At 50.4% G+C, this 20,946-nt stretch overlaps 2 protein-coding genes across 2 annotated transcripts in view; one reads left to right on the top strand and one right to left on the bottom strand.

Moving 5' to 3' along the window:
- CCND3 (cyclin D3) overlaps nt 1-13,129 on the bottom strand; it is a 42,531-nt gene extending 29,402 nt beyond the window's left edge. Inside the window, exon 1 of the mRNA XM_071768763.1 lies at nt 13,039-13,129. The gene's annotated coding sequence lies outside the window, so the exon portion shown is untranslated. The remainder of the gene's footprint in view (nt 1-13,038) is intronic.
- A 691-nt stretch (nt 13,130-13,820) lies between these two features.
- TAF8 (TATA-box binding protein associated factor 8) lies at nt 13,821-20,156 on the top strand. The gene is made up of 8 exons (XM_071768766.1): nt 13,821-13,949; nt 14,894-15,050; nt 15,695-15,793; nt 16,082-16,144; nt 16,535-16,659; nt 16,953-17,100; nt 17,843-17,985; nt 18,444-20,156. The coding sequence occupies exons 1-8, from the start codon at nt 13,845-13,847 to the stop codon at nt 18,585-18,587; spliced, it is 984 nt and encodes a 327-aa protein (XP_071624867.1). The 5' UTR covers nt 13,821-13,844; the 3' UTR covers nt 18,588-20,156.
- Nucleotides 20,157-20,946: the final 790 nt, after the last annotated feature.

The raw sequence follows: 20,946 nt of genomic DNA on the forward strand, positions 1-20,946 counted from the left end.
GCAGAAAAATGGGGCACAAGAGCTTTGAAGAGACTGTGAGTAGCACTGTATCTCAGCAGGAGTTCCCCTGCACACACTGTCACAGCTGTGAGGACAAAATTTTTCCAGTTCTGGGGCTGTCACCACCTCTCTCATCCTCCATTGAGCTCTTGGTGTGTCAGGCAGAGCTGAGCTCCTCTCTGCAATATCAGGATTGCATCATTCCTGCACCCACCATGAGGCAGGACAAGGGACCTACAGACCCGGAGCCCCCACTCCAGGGCTACACAGTGGGCTCTCTCCTAACAGGAAAAAAAATGCTGAGACAGCTTCTGGGTAAAGATGAGAAGTATCATCTCCCCAGATGAAGAATTTGGGGAAATTCTCTGCAAAATCTGAGACTTTCTGGGGTATTTCCAGTGGAGAGGCTGAGCTGGGCTCTAATTGTCAATGCAATTAAATACATCAGGCACAGACACACAAAAAGGGCAGACCTCCCATCTTTGTGTATTTATTTTCTGGCTCAGGGTAGGAATCTAAAGAGGGCTGGTTTGAAAGGTACTTTCCATGAGCCTGGAGTCCATCTGTGCTTCCCCCTAACACATGTGAATAGAAACCTGAGCTGTCCTGGAGGGTGCAAACCTCTGAGTTTGGGGCAGTCTGCTTTCAGGTGAAAGGCCCTGGCAAGAGAAACCCCCAGACACATCCAGAAAGGAATAAAACCAACTGTGCAGGCAGTTCCTGGGTTAGAACCAGCAGATCCACGTCCATCTGCATGGAGCAGGGGACCTGCTCCACTCTGCCTGTCTTGGGCCACCAAAAAGCTTCCTGGGGACAACTCTGGAAGCAGAAATGCAGGATGGAGCCACCTGCCCAGGGATTTGCTGCTCCTCACTCCTCATGATGGCACCACAAGCACCACACCTGAGCTGATCTGGGCCTTGGCTGATTAGGGAGATGGAGCAGCAGTGCAGGACTCAGCACCAGGGCAATACAGAGGCACCAAAACTGGTATTTTGCTGCTTTGCAGGAGTCTGAGACAGAGCACCAGCCAAGAACCCTCCTCATGGGCAAGACCTGCAACCAGGATGGCCTGGAGTCTGGTGCAAAGAATAAAATGGGATTCTATTTCCTTAAACCCTATTGCAAAGAATAAAATGGGATTTATCTCCTGAAACCCTGAGGCTGGTCCCTACACCCTTGATTTCCCATTTGCCCAAGGGCACAGGGCAGAAGGATGGAGAGCTGCACTCCTGCCCTGGTGCTGCCTCTGACTTCTGCTCTCAAAGAGGAAGTTGATAAAAACCTCCCTTAGTTGCAAAAAAGACAATCAGATTTCCAAACTGCTCAAAAAGGGCTCCATAGTCTGGCAGCACCATTAACCCTTTGCAGAAGGCAGGTCTGCACCTGGGGACACCAGATACCCTGCTCAGCTCTTTGGGGGCTTTCTGCCCACCCCCCCAAGCTGTTCCTTACATTCTTTGTGATGCTGCTGCTATCTTGGGACCTATCACATGTCAATTCTGCTCTCCTTGATAACCAGGTTGGAGAGAGGAGGGGAGGGAGAAGAGGGAGGGGGAGGTTAGGGGGAAAACTGCTGTCCCTAAGTTGCTCATCCACTGCAAAAGATGAGCAGAGGGGGGAAACAAAACCCATCATCCACTCATCAAAACACTCAGCTCCTGCTGGGAAGAGCCAGCTCCTCAGGGATTCTGTGGGGTTCCCCAATTCCGAGTTCCAGCCCCAAAGTCCTGATTCCAAGGGATTCCTCAGGAGAGCCAAGTTTCACCTCTCTTTTGGACCTTGTGTATTGCTTTTTTTTTTTTTTTTTTTTTTCCCAAATTTCTTTTGCTGCCCTGGCTTAGGAAGATGATGCTTACCCTGCCCCTGGGGGAAGAGCAAAGAGACCTGCAGCAGGCAGGACCCAAGGACCACCAGCCCAGCCAGCTTTCTCCACACAGGAGCTGCTCAAACCTCTGTAACACACACAGTTACAAGGAACAAGCTGCTCCCCCCATCCCTGGGAGGTTTTAAGGCCAGGCTGGAGAGGGCTCTGAGCAACCTGATCAGGTTGGAGGTTTCCCTGCCCATGGCACTGGGGGAGCTTGGAGGTCCCATCCAACCCTGACAATTCTGTGATGATTCTAAGAGATCTCCTGGTTTCTAAGAGGCAGCTGAGGCATCAGCTTGGCCTCAGCTCCCAACACATCCCCATCACAATCTTGCAAATGCCCTTTTGGAAACCTCTTGCCACGCAGCAACCTCTCTGCCAGCCCTGGGCCCTTTGATTGCTCCTCTCATGCTTCCATTCCACCCCAGCTGTAGATGTCAGAAACCTTTGGAAAAAAGGAAAAAAAAAAAGGTCCCAAGCACCTCACTTTCCACCCAGGCAGGAGCTGGGCAGCTCAGTCCCCCCTGTGCCCTCTCTTCCAGCTGGGGATTTCTTGGTCCTGGCCCAGGATGGGGCACCCTGGCTGGGGTAAGCAGGTGCTTGGGGGTTTCTCCCCCTTTTCCTCTCCTTTCTCTCTGCCTCCTCTCTCAGTCTGTGATTACATCCTGCCTGTTTAACTGCCACAGCCAGATGTGGGCAGCCCCTTCAGTTCTCAGAGAAGAAAAAAGAAACAAAACAAGACATGGTGACTGTTGTCTGCATGTGCAACACAGCCCAGAGTGTACCCTGAGCCCACAGAACCTTTCTTTGGGCTGTGGGAACTCAGTGCATCAGAACATCAGAGACCCAGTCTTAAATATTTACCCCAAAATAGACCCTGATGTTGGGGAGGTTGAGGAAATGCAGCCTCTCCCAGACTGCAAATGCCTTCCCAATCCAAACCTCCTAAAACCAGGGGAGGTCTCAGTCCTCCCTGCCCCAGGAGCCTTCTCTCCCCAGCACAGCCCTGTGCTACCCTCCTGGACTCCTTGCTGCCCTCAGTCCTGGAGCTCCCCTGCCCTGCAGCCAAACTGGAGCCACAGAAAACTCTTCCCACATCAAGCCCAGGAGCAGCTTTGCTTCTTCCCAGCCCGAGCAACTTCTCTGCTGCAGAAATGTGTGATCCTGAGCTCCAGGGAATACCCTCTGCGTTACACTTTGGGGACACCAGCAGCTTCTTGGCTTGATGGGGTGACATAAGTCATGCTCTGAGGAAAACTTTGTCCTGGGAAGATGGTCCAGGGTCAACAGTTTCTAGCCACGAACAATATTTTTTTTTCCTCTTCAAAATTGCCCTTCCTAGGACAGAGAATACTCTGGGATTTCCCAGCCCACCACCACCAGGTGGGACCCTCAGGACATCAAGAGCTGCTCAACAGAAGGTCAGGGAGCACAGAGCAAGTTGAACTGGGGTTATGGAGAGAGCTTCAGACTTAGAGAGGAAGAGACAGAGACATGAAGGAGGAAGGAAGGGAGATGATATCCATCCCCATGGCCAGAGCAGGGAGGTGAAGAGGCAGAATAAGCAGCCAAGCCTATCACTGCCTCCCAGCTGCTGTGGCTCCCCAGAGACAGGCAGTGGGTCACAGCCCCCTGGGGACAGGGCTGGCATCTACACCAAGCTTTATCAGCCACTCTTTCTTCTCTCTGTCTTTCTCCAAACTCTTGATTTCCAAAAAGGGTGGGAGGTGTCACAGAATCAGCAACACATCCTGACCAGCTGCTGCCACCCTCTATCTCTGCCTCACCCCTTGTGTCTCTCACTGCTGCTTCTGAACCCCCAGAGTGGGAGGAGGGACATTACCCCAGAGTCTGGAGGGATGCAGAGGTCTGGGGGGTTCAGTTCTGAGGTCACATTTGGTCTGACTGATCCAAGACTTCCACAGATCAATGGACTTTGGGTCAGGTTCCTGGGGAAAGAGCAATATGGAGGGGAAAAAAAAAAAAAAAAAGTGTTCCCAGCTCAGGCTTATTCCATGACATGATCTGGAGCCTTTCTTGCCTGCCAAGGAGGTAAGAACAGGCAGGAGAGGGCTAAGAGTTTTGGTTTTTTTTAACACCCAAGGCTTCCCATGAAGTGTGGGAACACCCACACTTCCATGAAGTGTGAAGATGCCCTGATCATCCCTCTCACCTGGAGAGTGGGATTCTCCCATGGGCACAGGCAGGAGATGTAGGCACAGACATGGCTGGCTGGGACTTCCCACCCATTTAAACAGTGATCCTTAAGCATCCAATTCCCATCTGAAAATGCCTCTGTGTTGGCAAAGGAAGCACTTTCTGAAGGGTGTTTGATTTTGAGGGTCACTATGAAATGCAAATCATTTTAAAAATCAAGAAAGGCTGTAAAAATAAACAACTGCTTTGAGGGGAAGGGGAAAAAAAGCATTAATTTTCTTTCAATGATATTAAAGTGATTTAATAAACCTCCTTCTCCTTGCTCTCCCCACTGCCTATTTCAGGATATCTTCCCAAGATCCCTACTTTTACTCTTAAGATCCTTTTTTTCAAGGCCAGATGAATAAACTTAAGGCTTTGTTCTTAGGAAGAATCTTTTATCAGCTTCTTGCCCTGATAGTGACAATTTTCATTTCATCTGAAAATGGGGATGGGGAGCTAGATTTGATCAAACAAGATTCAATCCAAACCCAAACTCTAAACTCAGCTTGAAGCTTTTGAGAAAGTCCAATAAGTTTGCAGAAATTCCTACATTTCATCCATTGCTGCTGCTTCTGTATTTCCACTGGGAAGAAAAAAAACGATTTTCAGACTCTTGTGTTTAGATTTACAGACACAGGCATTTCCTCAAAGTACTTGGCTAAGAAACACCACACCAGTATTCTTAAAATGACACATTTAATGGGCAAATAAAGGTGGCAGCTGTCATAACCCCTCTCTTGTCACCCACTCTGGTGACACTAAGCACCTGCCTCACTTGGCATCTGTTCCAGACACATCACTGATGGATAAGCTCTTTCTCTTCCATTTTAAAGGTGGGGAAAAACCATACAGAAAGTGAAGCATCTTGCTATCTGCAGAGACCAAAGGTAGAACCAGGCCCTCCTGTCCTGGGGTTTCAGTCTCATTGCTCCTCAGCAGCAGACAAAAAGTCTGCACCACATAGAATCCTAGAACTGGCTGGGTTGGAAGGGACCTCAGAGCTCATCAAGTCCAACCCTTGCTCCACTCCCCCCGTGGTTCCCAGCCCATGGCACTGAGTGCCACATCCAGGCTCTTTTGAAATATCTCCAGGGATGGAGAATCCACCCCTTCCCTGGGCAGCCCATTCCAATGGCTGAGCACCCTCTCCAGGAAGAAATTCTTTCTAATGTCCAACCTAAACCTCCCCTGGCACAACTTGAGACCTCTTGTGCCCTCTTGTCTTGCTGAGAGTTGCCTGGGAAAAGAGCCCAACCCCCCCCTGGCTCCAACCTCCTTTCAGGGAGTTGCAGAGAGTGATGAGGTCTCCCCTGAGCCTCCTCTTCTCCAGCCTCAACACCCCCAGCTCCCTCAGCCCTTCCTCACAGGAATTCTGCTGGATCCCTTCCCAGCCTCCTTGCTCTTCTCTGGACCTGCTCCAGCACCTCAATCTCCTTCCTGAGCTGAGGGGCCCAGAACTGGACACAGGACTCAAGCTGTGGCCTCCCCAGGGCTGAGCACAGGGGCAGAATCCCTTCCCTGGACCTGCTGGCCACGCTGTTCCTGAGCCAGCCCAGGATGCCATTGGCCTTCTTGGCCACCTGGGCACACTGCTGGCTCCTCTTCAGCTTCCTGGCAATCCAGACTCCCAGCTCCCTTTCTGCCACTCTGTGCCCAGCCTGGAGCTCCCCATGGGGTTCTTGTGGCCAAAGTGCAGGACATGGCACTTGGAATGTTGAACCTCATCCCGTTGGGATCAGCCCAACTCTATCACATCACTCATCATGGTGGGAAGCATCTCCAAAAGTGAGGAAAACCCCCTCAGTCCTAACTTGAAGAACTTTAGCAAACCATGTCCATGTGTAAGAGCCAGCTGAGGCATGTGGGCTCTTCAGGGTCCATCCCAACACCTTCTACACCCTTTGGAAATTGGAAGAGCTCAGAAAAGGAGATCCCTGCCAAGGAAAGCATCTGCCTGGAGTTACCCTCAGCCCATCCTGCAAAAAAGCAGCATCCCACCACCCCATCCCTGGACTGGCAGGATTCCTTCCCCCAGCCCTGCTCTGAGAAACAGAACACCCACCGTGTGGTTTCCTGAAATGATAGCAACTTTTTGTCAGAGGCAGGAGGAAGAAACCCAGCTGTGCTGAGTGGAGAGCTGCTGGTGCTGCTCCAGGGTGAGGCTGTCACCCTCTGGGCCCAGCACCAGCACCCAACTCTGCAAAATATCAAAGGTTCAGAGCAAAGGTGGCTTCATCTGGCAAGTTGTTAGCCACAGAGGGAGGAGAAAAAAAAACCCAAAACCACGCAGGAGGCATTGTCCTGGCTGAGCTTTGATGCTGACATCTGCCTGACAAAAGCAGCAGTGCCCACCTTGCTGTGCTGTGCTCCCCCTGACATCTGGGGGTGACATTTAAACACCAGGCAGACACTTACAGACCAAGATAAAACACACCAAGTGTTTATTTGTACAGGGGGAGGCAACCAGGGCTGGTTCTGCTTCTGCTGCCATTACACATTGCATTGACACCTCTTGAGCAAGGATGAGAGAAGGAGGATTCACGATTTGAAAAAGTTTAGGGTGAGAAATATGGCTCCAACTGTGACCAGTCCATGGTAGGGACAAGGAAAAGGCAAGGTGCCTTCTCCCAGAGTCCTTCTAACTGGTTTTAGGGTCCCCAGCAGCCTGATCATCAGCTTTTGATGGCACAAGAGAGGCTGGGCAGACAAGTACTGGCTCTCTCCTGAACATGTCTTTGGCTGTCCCTGACACCCTTGGGGATATTCTGATTTACAGCATCCCAGTACCAAGGAACTGCAGCAGTGACTGTTCCATCCAGCATTTGGCATGTCCAAAGCAGCTGCACACAGCTTGCCCAGAGCAAGGACTGGATGTCAGGTTGACAGCCTGCAGATAAGATTGGGCAGAGAACTTGCTGTCCTCTCCAGAGCTGGAGGGAAGGTGAGGACCATTTGTCTGCAAGAATCTGCACCAGAGAGCATCCCCTAAACCTGGCAGTGTTCTTCTGCCTGTTCTCAGCAAACCCCAACATCTCTGGTTCCTAAGAAGAAAAAAAAAAAGTTCACATCTAACTGGTTGCACAAAAGCAGATTTAACCCAGCTCCTCATCACCCTTGGATCCTGCAAGCTTCAGGCAAACAGGGACAGAACATTCACTGAGTCACTGATGAGCCAGGATGAGCTGACCAGAGATCTGCAATAGTTCTTGGCAGCAGAGGTTCTGGCCAGCCTGGAGGTTTGGGTTTCCATGCTTGGATTAGATGGCACTGACTCAGAACCAGAGCTGGGGGCTGGCAGAATGGGAAGGAACAGCTTTGCCTCAGCTAAGTGGTGCTGGAACAAAAAACTCAGCAAATACCCATCAGCCCAGCCCTGCTTTGAGCAGGAAAGATGCTCTGACATTCCGGCTCCAAGCAGAGCTCCTGGGACCCTTCTTCTTGTTGTAGGCTCATCCTTACAGAGCTACAACTTGAAAAAGAAGACACTGGGTGAGAGAAGCCTGCACAAGTGGCAGGGGAGAAGGAGAGGCAGGGGATGAGGTTCAACACGGCCAAGTGCCGGGTCCTGCACTTTGGCCACAAGAACCCCATGGGGAGCTCCAGGCTGGGCACAGAGTGGCAGAAAGGGAGCTGGGAGTCTGGATTGCCAGGAAGCTGAAGAGGAGCCAGCAGTGTGCCCAGGTGGCCAAGAAGGCCAATGGCATCCTGGGCTGGCTCAGGAACAGCGTGGCCAGCAGGTCCAGGGAAGGGATTCTGCCCCTGTGCTCAGCCCTGGGGAGGCCACAGCTTGAGTCCTGTGTCCAGTTCTGGGCCCCTCAGCTCAGGAAGGAGATTGAGGTGCTGGAGCAGGTCCAGAGAAGAGCAAGGAGGCTGGGAAGGGATCCAGCACAAGTCCTGTGAGGAAGGGCTGAGGGAGCTGGGGGTGTTGAGGCTGGAGAAGAGGAGGCTCAGGGGAGACCTCATCACTCTCTCCAACTCCCTGAAAGGAGGTTGGAGCCAGGGGGGGGTTGGGCTCTTTTCCCAGGCAACTCTCAGCAAGACAAGAGGGCACAAGAGGTCTCAAGTTGTGCCAGGGGAGGTTTAGGTTGGACATGAGAAAGAATTTCTTTCTGGAGAGGGTGCTCAGCCATTGGAATGGGCTGCCCAGGGAAGGGGTGGATTCTCCATCCCTGGAGATATTTCAAAAGAGCCTGGATGTGGCACTCAGTGCCATGGGCTGGGAACCACGGGGGGAGTGGAGCAAGGGTTGGATTTGATGAGCTCTGAGGTCCCTTCTAACCCAGCCCATTCTATGATTCTATGGGAGAAGGAGAGGCAGGGGAAAAGGAGAGGCAGGGACCAGCTCCAGACACCAGCTCCAGACACTGCCCTGTAGCATCCCCTCAGCAGGACACCAGCCCCCATCTGCCTGCTGAGGAGCTGGCTCCAGACACCTCCCTGCTGCACCCAGCTGAACCACAGCTCTATCTTCAGCCTCGATTGGGAGCCCTGACATGTTTGGGAGTGTTCTGCACCCTGGAGGAGCCCAATTGCCTTCCCCTAGGAAGAGATGCAGCAGATTTCCCATTTTGAACTGCCCAGCCCTGCAGTCCCAGCACCTGGATCTTGTTATGGCTCTGTGAGATCAAAAAAAGCCCTGGACCACCAAACACCTTCTCCCCTCGTGGTTATTGATAGGTTTGATTAAACAGCTTCAACTTTATTCTGAGAAGCTCCATGGAATGCCCAACTTGCTCACTGAGATGCATTTTGCATTCTGGAAACTCCTCCCCACCCCCTGTGCACGTTACAGGTGTTTGGAAAGGGAATGGAAATTCCAGAGAGTTCCCCTCCAGCCCCACATCTCACCACCAGCCAGGGCAGTTCTTTCTACCAAATAAGAAAATAAATAAAAGCAGCAAGAAATCTGCAAGGATTTTACTTCTTAGAGGCTTTAATTAAGGCACATCTATTGCCAACACCACCACTGCTTTCCAGAGGAGGTTACTGAACACCAACAAACAATATTTCTCAAAATAGTAAATAAATCAATAAGAAAATAGAGGCAACATGACTATAAGCTCTCTGCATGTGAGGTTTTTTTCTGCAGGGCATATGTCCATGTCACTAGAGGAAAAAACCACCCAGAACATTCATCTGATGTGCACTTTAGTCCCTCCTTGCCTAAAAGTGGCTTCATCTGCACAGCACATGCTCATCACTTGCACGACAAAAGCTCTCAAATCCCTCAGTCAAAGATTTTGGGGGCTCACAGGTGCAGGGAGGATTTTGGTGGCATCCTACAGCTGGGGGCTGCAAGCAGCTCAGTGGACACACAGTTATTTTGTTTTCCGAATTAAGTGGCTCAAAAATAAGAAGATTTTGGTCCCAAGGTGCCCTCTGGTGGCAACAGTGCTGGGGTGGCTCGGGGCAGACCTGGAGCTGCCTCCTCCTTTGAGGGTTGGAACCAACCTGCAGCAGCTCCATCCTCTGCTCTGAGCACGTCCAGGGCACATCTCAGGGGCAAGGCAGAGGCACCAGGAAATTTCTGAGCACAAAGGGACATGAGGTCACTTGGCCTGACACTTCCTGCACCGTTTCACCCCAAAACTGAGCTCTAATTTCCAGCAGATTAACCACCTACCTCTCTTCACAGTTGTGGTTTGAAAACACCAAGGTCACACAGGCAGCTCTTCTGCACCTCCCAGGCCCAAAAACCTGCAAAGCCTTGGGCTCTCCCAAACCAGGGAGAAAGTCCAGAGGCATCAGTTCCCATTTTTCTTTTTAAACCTGAATTTCAACAAGTTTTACAGCTTCTCCTGATATTGTACATATCAGAGTAGATAGATAATTAGAGCACACAGATAAGAGTAGATGTAATATTTTAGGGCTTCCCCTGATAGTGTACATATCAGGGTAGATATAAGAGAAGAGATATAATATTTAGAGCTTCCCCTGATACTGTACATATCAGAACAGAATATTTTAGGGCTTCCTCTGATACTGTACATATCAGAGGAACCAGGCAGCTGGACCTCAACAAGGTCTTGTCTGGGGTCACACAACTCTTCAGTGTCAACCCAGCTGGGAATCCTAACTCTTACTTCTTTTAAATATTCCCCACACCATTCAGAGGAAAAGCACATGAACTTTTTTTCCTTTCTCAGGTTGACCCCACTGTGAAAGTAGGGTTTGGTTTTGGTTTTTTTTTTTTGTTTTTTTGGTGGTGGTGTTTTGGGTTTTTGGGTTTGTTTTGTTTTTTGTTTTTTTTTTCTGCTAAAAATGTGAAACAAGAGGCAAGTTCCAATCTTTGGGAAAACACAACGTGCCCAGGAAGGCACCCAGACCATTTTCTCATTTTGCTGCCAGATGACCAATTTCACAGCACTCCAGAGGAAACTGGGACATGAGATTGGCAAAGCCTTCCAGTGGCATTTCCCAGTGCACAGCAGCTCTGAAAGAAAGATGCCACCCTCCACCTCTGGACACAAACTGCCAGCAGGGTTCCCTTCCAAATTCTGTCCCTTTCAGCTTGGATCCCTGGCAACATCTTTTAGCAGGGTTCCTTTTTTCCAGTCCCCTCCTGTCCTGGCTGACTGATCTCCTCTAGTGGCTGCTACCAGCTACTTCAGGGACCTCTGAGGAACTCTTCAAGCCCTGACTCATTGGGGCTTTTTGCAAGTTTTCTGTTCCCACCCCACCAGTCAGAGGGGAGCAAAGTGTAAGGGAAGAATGATGCCCCCACGCCAGAAGGAGGGGCCTTGTACCCACAATTTTAGGGCTATCTATAAATTTATGGATTTCTGTCAGGCTCTGGAAACTCTGCTTGTGATGGACTGCACTGCTCTGGAGATTTCCAAGAGTACTGAGTCCCCAAAAAAAGGATTTTCATGGCAGATGCTGCTTTCTGTCAGCTCTGGAAGCAGCTCCCAAGGGATGGCAGTACTTACAGAGGGGAACATGAAAACCAGAGGTCTGGCTGTGGTTGCTCAGCAGGCTGGCTGCAGAGCCAGGGCTTGAAATAACTACCTGGGAAGTGCTGACACATGGGAGAGGGAACTCTTGCCTCTGGCAGGGCTCTTTCTTTCCTACAAAAACTAAAGGAAAAAAAGACAGTGCCACTTTCTCATGAACTGCCCAGGCTTCAGTTTCCAGCTCCTAGAAAGATGCCCCAGGAGTGCTCAGCACCTTCCATCCATACTGACAGAGACAAGGATTGCATAGGAAAAAAACCCCACACAAAACCCAGGGTTTCAGAGAGAACTGAGGGCAGAGAGAAGCTGAGCAGCTCTCCAGAGCAGCAGCTGATTTCCCAGAGCAGGAGAAGGGGGTTGGGTCTCAGGCAGTGTTTTTCAGGATTGTGTCTGCTTTACACAACAACATTCAATGCCTGAACACTCCTGAAGGCAGGGCCTGGAAGTCAGGTTCTTCCATTCAAGGCAAGGGCTGCAAATACCAGGCTGGAAAGGGATTTTAGAAAGTGCTGGAAACAAAAGCTCAAGGAGGGACCTGTCCTCAGGCAATAAACCAAGCAGGAGTTAGAGATCTGTGCTGTATTTCTATTGCAGACTTCACAGTCTCACCAAGATGAGGGGAATAACACCCTCATCCTCCTCCCTGTGTGGTGAGGGAGTGAAGGAGTTAAGAGCAGAGATAAGAGCAGAGTCAGGTCCTGACCTGCAGCCACCCCAAACACCTGAATGCTTCTCCCTCACTCCCCACAGGCTCCCAACCATGATCCCTTCAGCCTGAGATGTTTCAGAATCCTTAGCTGGGGGTGTTGAGGCTGGAGAAGAGGAGGCTCAGGGGAGACCTCATCACTCTCTCCAACTCCCTGAAAGGAGGTTGGAGCCAGGGGGGGGTTGGGCTCTTTTCCCAGGCAACTCTCAGCAAGACAAGAGGGCACAAGAGGTCTCAAGTTGTGCCAGGGGAGGTTTAGGTTGGACATTAGAAAGAATTTCTTTCTGGAGAGGGTGCTCAGCCATTGGAATGGGCTGCCCAGGGAAGGGGTGGATTCTCCATCCCTGGAGATATTTCCAAAGAGCCTGGATGTGGCACTCAGTGCCATGGGCTGGGAACCACGGGGGGAGTGGATCAAGGCTTGGACTTGATGAGCTCTGAGGTCCCTTCCAACCCAGCCAATTCTATGATCAGGATTCCTTTTCCTTTTTTTCTCCTGCTGGATGTGATGGGAGGCACATTATGAGCAAGCCTTGCTCATGCCCTGATGCACACAACCTGCCTGTCCACACGTGCTTCCCATGTTCTCAGCCCCTGGATTTGCTTGGGAATTGGTGGAATTAACATGGTGGCAAGATGACACCAAGGGACACAACACTTCCCATGGTACCAGACACAGTTCCCACCAACCTGAAAGCCCCCCCAGGGCTCCTACACCCATTTCTGGCTCACCTCCAGCCTGTCTCTGCAGCAGAAGCACAGCACTGATGTGTTCAGTCCAGACCTGCAGCGTTCACCTTTCCCAGCCAAACCAGTGAGGTCAGACAAATTTTGAGGGTTGCACAGCAAACTGCAGCCAAGCAACATCAACTGCTCACATTTCCCCCCATTTTTTCATCTATAGTGTCAGCTTCCTCACTAGCATGCAAGACCTCCAGAAATTCCTTGGCTGGAAGCCACAAGGGTTCAGCATCTCTCTCTCTCTTTTCCCAAGATGTTCAGGGGCTGAGAACTCAACCCCACCTCCCCTACAAAGCCCTGGCAGAGACAGATGTCCCTGCCAAGGGGTGACAAAGTGGCTGTCTCATGGCTTGGCAGAACACTTGAGACCCTGGGAATTCACATCTAGAAACTGCAGCAAGATCCCCAGGCAGCACCAGCCCCTTCCCACACACCCATTTCAAGGTACTTCCCATATTTTAGCACCATGACACCCACCAGCCCCCTGCCACCTGTCTGCCCTGTCCCTGAGCACATAAAGCATTAAATTGCCCTTAATTTCCAGTCTCTGAAACGCTGTTGCCTCCTACCTTTGATGATCAAGGGTTTTGCTCCTCCAGGCACGTTTGCTTTAACAATTCAGCCTCCACCTTCCTCTGCCCTACCTGCTCGAGGCTTTTTCCTGCTGAAAAGCCAGCAGGCTGTGGAAGCTGGGTTGCCATCCACAACAAGTGAGATCAAGACCTTTAACTTCCAGCAAGGCAGCTGGTGTTTACATCATTTTTTTTCCCCTCTCTCCCAGGCAGCAATTGGTTCTTACAACGTTCTTGCTCTCCCACTCATGCACTGACACAGGAAGCGAGGGGGGGGAAGTTGTAGTCTGGGGATTTCCTGTTCTTTCTGAACCGCTGAGCTGACCCCAAAGCTTTGATCTAAAGATCTAAAAGCAGCCGGGCTGCTACCCCGAGTCTCAGCTCAGAGCACACTTTGCTTACACCAGGAAAGCCTGAGCCGCTCCCATGGTTACAGACTCCGGGCGCTTCTCAAGCTCTTTCAGGAAATCCTTTCCCCACGGGAGTTACTCTAATGCCACGCCACGAGGTTGTGCAGGGTGGGAGCTCTGCCCCTTAAGAGCTCAGATAAGAAATAGAAAATCACAAATTTCCCCGGTGAAGGTGGAAGGGGCTTGGTCCGGAGCCTCGGGACGCGGAGAACTCAACCTCACACCCTCACCCCTCGGGCTCAGACACCGCCGCTCGGAACCATCCCGGGACCCACGGGGGTGCGGGCAGCGCCCAGAGGCCCCGAGGCTGCCGCGGGCTCAGCGCTGAAGGGTGAGAGGCAGCGAGGGGCGGTGCGGGGAGGTCCCGCAGCCCCCCGGACTACAACTCCCACAATGCCCCGCGCGCCTCGCACCGCGCACCCGCCGCACCTGACGCACGCGCGCCTCGCACCGCATGGCTCCAAGATGGCCGACACAGCGTCCGGGAGCTCCGGCACGGTAACGGCGGAGCCCCGGAGGGACCCGAACCCACCGGGGAGGGCGTGGGGCGCGGGGAAGGAGGGAGAGGCGGGAGGAGCTGCTGCGGCCGCTGCCTCCGGGACGCTGAGGCGGCTGCGGCCTGCGCGTGGGGCTTTAAGGCGGAGGCTGAGGCGAGGGGGGCGCTGATTGGCTGTGTGAGAGGAGGGAGGCGGGGCTCGGTTCTTGCACTGGGATTGGCTGGCGGGGAGGTGGAGGGGCGGGGCTGAGCAGGGGGGCGGTTTTTTTAAAGGGGCCGCAGATTCGTGTGGGGGTGGGTGTGGGGGTGGGTGTGGGGGTGTGTGGGGTGTGGGGGGGGGGGGGGGGGGGGGGTGTGGGGTGTGTGTGGGTGGGGGTGTGGGGGTGTGGGGGGGGGGTGTGGGGTGTGTGGGTGTGGGGTTGTGGGGTGGGGGGGGGTGGGGGGTGTAGGGGGGTGTGGGTGGGGGGGTGTGGGGGGGGTGTGGGTGTGGGGGGGGTGTGGAGGGGTCGGGGTGTGGGTGTGTGTATGTATGTGTGTGTGTGGAGGGGTGTGTGTCTTTGTGTATGTCTGTGTTTGTGTGCGTGTGTGTGTGTCTGTGTGTGTGTGCACATGTGTGCCTGTGTGTGTGTACACGTGTATGTTTGTGTGTGCTCATGTGTGTGTGCTCACATGTATGTGTGCACCTTTATGTATGCACATGTGTGTGTGTGCACGTGTGTATGTGTGTGTGTGCACACGTATGTGTGCGTGTGTGCACGTGTGCGTGTGCACACGTGTGCGTGTGTAGGTGTAGATGAATAGCCCAGCACCACCACCGTGTCCCATCCCTGCTCTGTGCCCGCAGAGCTCTGTTTGGTGACAGTGGTGAGCTGGGTGTGTGTGACACGGGGGTGGCTCCGTGTCCCTGAGCTCCGGGGCTGTGCCGGGGGGGGTTCCGTGTCCGCAGCGCTCGGGCAGCAAGCTCGGCACCACCCCCGCGGATAACTATTACCTGGCCCGGAGGAGAACCCTGCAGGTGGTGGTCAGCTCCCTGCTGACCGAGGCCGGGTTCGAGAGCGCCGAGAAGGCGGCGGTGGAGACGCTGACGGAGATGCTGCAGAGCTGTGAGTGTCCCCGGGGCACAGCCACCCCCGGGCAGCTCTCTCTTGTCACCTCGTTCATTGTTTTGCTGGTTTTTTCCCGTTTTTCAGCGTCTTGTGTTAATGATGTCAAGGCTGGATGTAAGGTGTCTGAGCTCAGAGGTGCTTGTTTGTACTCTGAGTACTCACTGGATACTCATTAGGTGCTCACTAGATACTCATTAGGTGCTCACTAGATACTCACAAGGTGCTCACTAGATACTCACAAGGTTCTCTACTAAGCTCCCTGTACTGAGATGCTGCCAGAATAAATAAAGAAGTTTCAGGTATTTGGGGAGTTCAGGCTCCATTCCTGTTCCCGTTCTTCTCCCATTTCATGTTTTTTACTGAAATCAGGAGGTGATCTGGTTCTGTATTTTTTCACACCCATGATGCAGATTTGCCTTTTACATTTATGTAAAGTGTCTGTCCTTTGATCTGTGGTGTCCTTTTGCACCTACTTTAATTTTAAATACACACACTGGAAGCCACTGGGTTCTGTGAATTATTTCTCATTCCGTGCTAAATTTCCTAAAAATTCAGTTTTTTGAAGTCAGGGCTGGGCTGATCCACACGTTCTCTCTCTGAATTGAATCTATGATGATGTTTTTTTTTCTTTTTCCCCTCAGATATTTCTGAAATTGGAAGGAGTGCAAAGTCCTACTGTGAGCATACAGCCAGAACGCAGCCTACGCTCTCAGACATCGTGGTTACTCTTGTGGAAATGGGTGAGTAGTTGAGTAGTAGTGGACTAGTAGGTCCCACTAATGCCAGCTACACGTGTTGCAGACACTTGGGATGTGCTGCATTGGTGGAAAAATCTTTTCCCCCCATGTTTCTAGAGTTTGTGTGATGCTTCAGGCAGGCACTCAGCTACTGCAGACCTGGTATGAATATATACAGTGCTTTCTCATGTGATTTGGAGCCCTTGACAAAATTCTGGAGAAGTCAAAGAGAAGGGATTTTTGATGGGGTGAATTCTTGATGTGATTTCTCTTTCCTCTTTTGTATTTCAGGGTTCAATGTTGAAACACTCCCTGCCTATGCCAAACGCTCCCAGAGGATGGTGATCACTGCCCGTGCGTGGGGAATCTTCCTCTTCTTATGCAGGAAATGAGAAATAATTTGGCATTCCCATCTGCTGGCATCCAGAGCTCCTGTTTTTCTGATGGGTGATGCTCCTGGACATGCAGTTTGTGTTGAGGATTCCTGTAATGGCTGGGTGATAGGTGAAGGAAGGCACCCCCTGCCCAATTAATTGCCTTCACCATCCTCCTTGCACATCAGAAGCCTCAGGATGGTTTTGTTTGTTCTGTGGGGGAGAGAGGGGTGAAGTAATCCCAGTTCCCCTTCTGGGATGCTCATGGAATGTGCTCTGTCCCTTTTGAAGGTTCTGGGGATTGGGTCCTAGCTCAGATCAAGCTAATTCTTGGCTGATCTTTGTGTGTGAATTTGTTTTTTCCCTGTAGCTCCTGTGACAAACCAGCCCGTGACTCCCAAAGCTCTGACAGCTGGGCAGAACAAACCACATCCATCCCACATCCCTGGCCATTTCCCTGAGTTTCCAGATCCTCACACTTACATCAAGACACCAGTGAGTGACAAAAGACTTCTGTGCCGTTTGGGCTCTGTCTGAAGTCAGTGACACCAGGAATGGTGTGTAAATATTTATCCAAAAGATTGTTTCTCTTGCCTTAAAATCTTGCTCGTTGTTTGCCCCTGCTGTAGATTTCTGGCTGAGTGACACCTCTAGCTCCCTGAAAACCTCTGCATTTTTATTCCCAACGCTTGCCTTGTTGCATCTGTGTCCTGGAAGTGCTTTGAACTTCATCTGTCTGCCTGACAAATGTTCTTTTTTTTAATCTTTTTTTAATCTCTGCTCCCCAGACGTACCGAGAGCCAGTGTCTGATTACCAAGTCCTGCGGGAAAAGGCAGCGTCTCAGCGGCGTGATGTGGAGAGAGCTCTGACACGTTTCATGGCCAAGACAGGAGAAACTCAGAGCCTCTTCAAGGATGATGTGAGCACATTCCCATGTGAGTTACCTCGGCCACTTTGTGCTGTAAGTGACAGATTTCTCCCTGGGTACTTTCCTGGATACTCCAGGAAAAGTTGTTGCTGCTGCAGGAGGTGAGCCCGGAATGATCACGTTGTGTTTGCCCTCCTGAGGTACTGAGGAAAGTTGGGAAGTGAGGAAGTTTCTATTCCAAATGGAGATAAAAAATAGATTTAAAGCCAAAGGGTAGGCTTCCTCCCTTAGCAAAGGCTCACTGTCTTCTATGGGTAAAGGGGGCCTTGGCTGCCAGGTGCTGACTTCAGAGCCTCTCTCCAACCCTGTCACTTCTCTTACATTTTTGTGGTAGGCAGTGAAGTTTTTTCTCATTTTTCTGTCTTCAAAGCAGTGATGAGGATTCCCACCTTCCCAGGGCTCACTGACAGTGCAGGTATCAGTGTTATGTTAAGGGGGACTCAGAGGGGCTTCAGCCTCTGAGGTAATTGAATTTTTATGGAGGCCAGGAAGAGTTTTTTTGTGTTGGTGTGATGCTGTGTCCTTGGCTGGAAACATAAAGGGGCCTCAGAAAATAGGAACCTAGAGACTGCCATCTTTTAGGGACAGTGGATTTCATTCCTAGTTCTTAGGAGCAACAGGGAAAGAGTGGATGTGCTTAAAACCAGAACCAGTGGTGACTGAGTAACTGGTTGGCTTCATGCTGCATCATCTCTGACTTGAGGAGCCTTCTTCCAGCTTGCTGACTCTGTCCTTTTCCCTGACCCCAGTGATTGCTGCCAGGCCTTTCACTGTGCCCTACCTGACAGCTCTTCTTCCCTCTGAGCTGGAGATGCAGCAAATGGAAGAAACAGATTCATCTGAGCAAGATGAGCAGACAGACACTGAGAACCTCCCCCTGCACATGAGCACGGTATGCCCAGCCTGAGAGCTCAAGGTCTCTTGGGCCTCAGCTGTTTCTTAAACATCTGAAACCTGGTTCTTTGCTTGTCCTCCTTGCAGCTGGGCAGAGTGGGTGGATAATGTCAGAGCAGGTTGTGTTTTACCAGGTGTAAATGACTAAACTTGGTCATGGTTCTTGAACTTTCTGCAGGGTGCAGTGCAAAATGAGGTTGGATCGTGAGCTTTCAGTACAACCTTCATTTCAGTGGTTGGGGAGGGAGGATTGTCCCAGAATCCCACTGATCCTGAAAGGGATCTTAGGTTAAAAACTTAGGAGCTTTCACCTTTAATGCAGCTCCTTGTGTGCTGCTGTTTGTCTTGGCTGTTGATTATCTGCTGTGCCTGTAGGCTCTGTGGTTTGAACTTCTAAGCCTTGTTTAGCCTAACTTTGGTTGCTTATACTTTTGGTTTGGTTTTTAAATCTGGCAGGATGACTCAGGACCCGAAAAGGAAAACGCTTCAGTGTTACAGCAGAACAACTCCCTGTCAGGCAGTCGAAATGGGGAGGAAAATCTGATAGACAATCCTTACCTCCGGCCTGTGAAGAAGCCCAAGATCCGCAGAAAGAAGTGAGGGGGAGGCAGTTGGCTGCTTGGAGGAAGAGAAACCCCAGGGGTTCAACTCTGCTGCGTTGGGTGAGAGGCCTGGAAAGGCAATCCAGCTGGGGAGTGGAAGCAGAAGAATCATCTCACTCTGCCTGCACTCTCATCCTGGTTTCCAGTGCTCCCTCTTTTCCCTCTGTTTTCCTGCAGACTCAGAACAGTCAGTGGTCAGTTGCCTTAAAAGTGTGGAAGGCCACTGGGTTACAGCTGGGAATTGTCTCCTTTGGGTTCTCCTCACTGTCAGCAGGATTTGTGGCAGGGGACACAAAGGTTCTTGCTGCTCAGTGCTTCCCAGCAGACTGCAGAATACAAAGGCATCATTTGTTTCTGGCTGTCTGGCAGGCTAGAAAAGAAACTCCTGCAATCAACCTTCTAACCTAAGGAGCATGTGTTAACAGAGGCAGGAAAATCTCAGGTTTCTTTCTCTGGATTCTTGGCAGGTAAAAGCAAACAGACTTTTATAAACTAAAGGCATCTGATATGTTGGTAAGGGAGTGAAGTGTAAATACATAGCTAAGATGGCATTTTATTCTCATTTTTCTGACTGCAGCTGCACTTGTAACTTAAAAGTGCTGAGTGTGGTGTTTACCCTGTTCTGAGATTAGATTTTAGCAGTATGAATAGCAAGCTTTAACAGCTGCTTAAGGCAATTTTTCAGTTCTGGTGTTCATTTCAACACAGAACAGATCCTTTGAGAGTTTACACCTTCACCAGCTGTTTTGAAAGATGCTGTGCTGAAAAATTTGGAATATGGAATAAAGCTGTATTGATCACAGTCTGCAAGGCCCTGCTATTGATTGCACTTTTTTATTTTGTCCCTTCTCAAATACTGGGTTGGAAGTTGCTCTTTTTTTTCCTCCTTTATTTCCCCAGGGCAGCAGACTTTATATCAGCAGTTAGAACAACTGATGATGAGAATATTAGCAGGTTCTGGAAGGGCTTTGCTTTAATTTTTGTTCAGCCTTTACTTGGGCAAAATATGGGTTAAATTTCTTTGACAAAAGACTTCCCAAATTTGGTCAGGTATCACAAGCATCTCATCTGGATGAAAATGGGCTGAGAGAGGCAGCAAAGACTGCTGGCTACAGCTTGTGTTTCCTAGAGCAGTAGTTGAGTGCAAGAAGTCTGTTGCAGTTACTGAGAAATCAGAATTATGGGTGTACACGTTCACCTCTGTTCAGTTAAGGGATCCCTCCCAGACCTCCCTCTTTCCTCATCATCCAGGGGGGAGGAAGATAAAAAGCAGTAAAATAGGTTCTCTGAGAACAGAAATGTTCCTGCCAACTAATTTGAAATGGTGTCTCTAGGAAAAAGGTCCTGCATGTGCCATTGTCACTTCTGCTGGTGCCTTGGTTGTACAGAATTAACAGATGTACAGAGACATTGTGGATGTATGTATATATGAAAATTTATGGTTTTTTACTTGGATTAAGCATTTTTTGTAATGAGAAAATCCCTCGCTGGGGAGGGGAAAAATGTAGAATGAAAATAGTAATTTTTATGTTCATAATAAAAGAAAATCTATGTCCTACAAACAAAACTCTGAGTCCTTATAGTTTCAGGAGTGGAAAAGCACCTGAATAGTGCCTGGCTGTGTTTTCAGAGGCATCTACAGGCAGCAGGAAATCTTGTCCTTCCCTCTATCTCCTCCTTGCTCCACAGCACCACTTGATAGCTGAGAAGGTTGGGAATTTTCCAACCAAAACTTTGGTTCATTAAAAATCTGTTCAGTGAGGACAAAATACCTTTTGAAATACCATCAGTTTTGCAAAAGCTTTAGTTGAAGATTCCTCCAGTCCCAAGTGGAACGTGGGGTTGAGAAGGGCTGCAGAATCCCAAGCACTGCTTACTTGCTTTTACATCTCTTACATGTGTCTTTTTCTTCTGATCAGAAAACCAAGGCAACTGGAGGTGAAGCATGCAGTTTCAGCCAGATGAAGCTTAAAGATGAAGCTTTAAACAGCTGTAAAGTCCAGGTCAAAGGACAGTAGAGTTTCCAGTGAGTGAACACCCCTCCAAAAGATTGCACCAAAAGGGGCAACCACTCATCAGCAAGTTTTTCCCTTGTTGACAGCTGCCCCATAGCAGTCTCTTGTGGTTGAGAGGGAAGGAGCCAAGGTGCTTAGAAAAGCCAGGTTGTGAGCATGTTGTTGTCATGTGGATCTGAGAGCACTTGGAAGACTGAAAGTGGGAAATTGGAAGAATAGATTTTGGTTTTAGAGCTGAAAGTGGACTGTGAGTGAAATTGGCTACAGAAATAGCTAACCAGTCCCAGAAAACTCACAAGCCTGCTCTGTGACTGGGAGTTATACCCAAAATGGATTTTGCCT

The sequence above is a fragment of the Heliangelus exortis genome, chromosome 25 (assembly GCF_036169615.1).
Source record: "Heliangelus exortis chromosome 25, bHelExo1.hap1, whole genome shotgun sequence".
NCBI classification, from domain to species: domain Eukaryota; kingdom Metazoa; phylum Chordata; class Aves; order Apodiformes; family Trochilidae; genus Heliangelus; species Heliangelus exortis.

Bases quoted from the DNA above. Each gene is read 5' to 3' on its own strand.
- TAF8 (XM_071768766.1), top strand. From the start codon at position 13,845: ATGCCCCGCGCGCCTCGCACCGCGCACCCGCCGCACCTGACGCACGCG. The intron at 15,051-15,694 runs GTGAGTGTCCCC...TTTTCCCCTCAG, and splicing joins GACGGAGATGCTGCAGAGCT to ATATTTCTGAAATTGGAAGG. The intron at 17,101-17,842 runs GTGAGTTACCTC...CCCTGACCCCAG, and splicing joins TGATGTGAGCACATTCCCAT to TGATTGCTGCCAGGCCTTTC.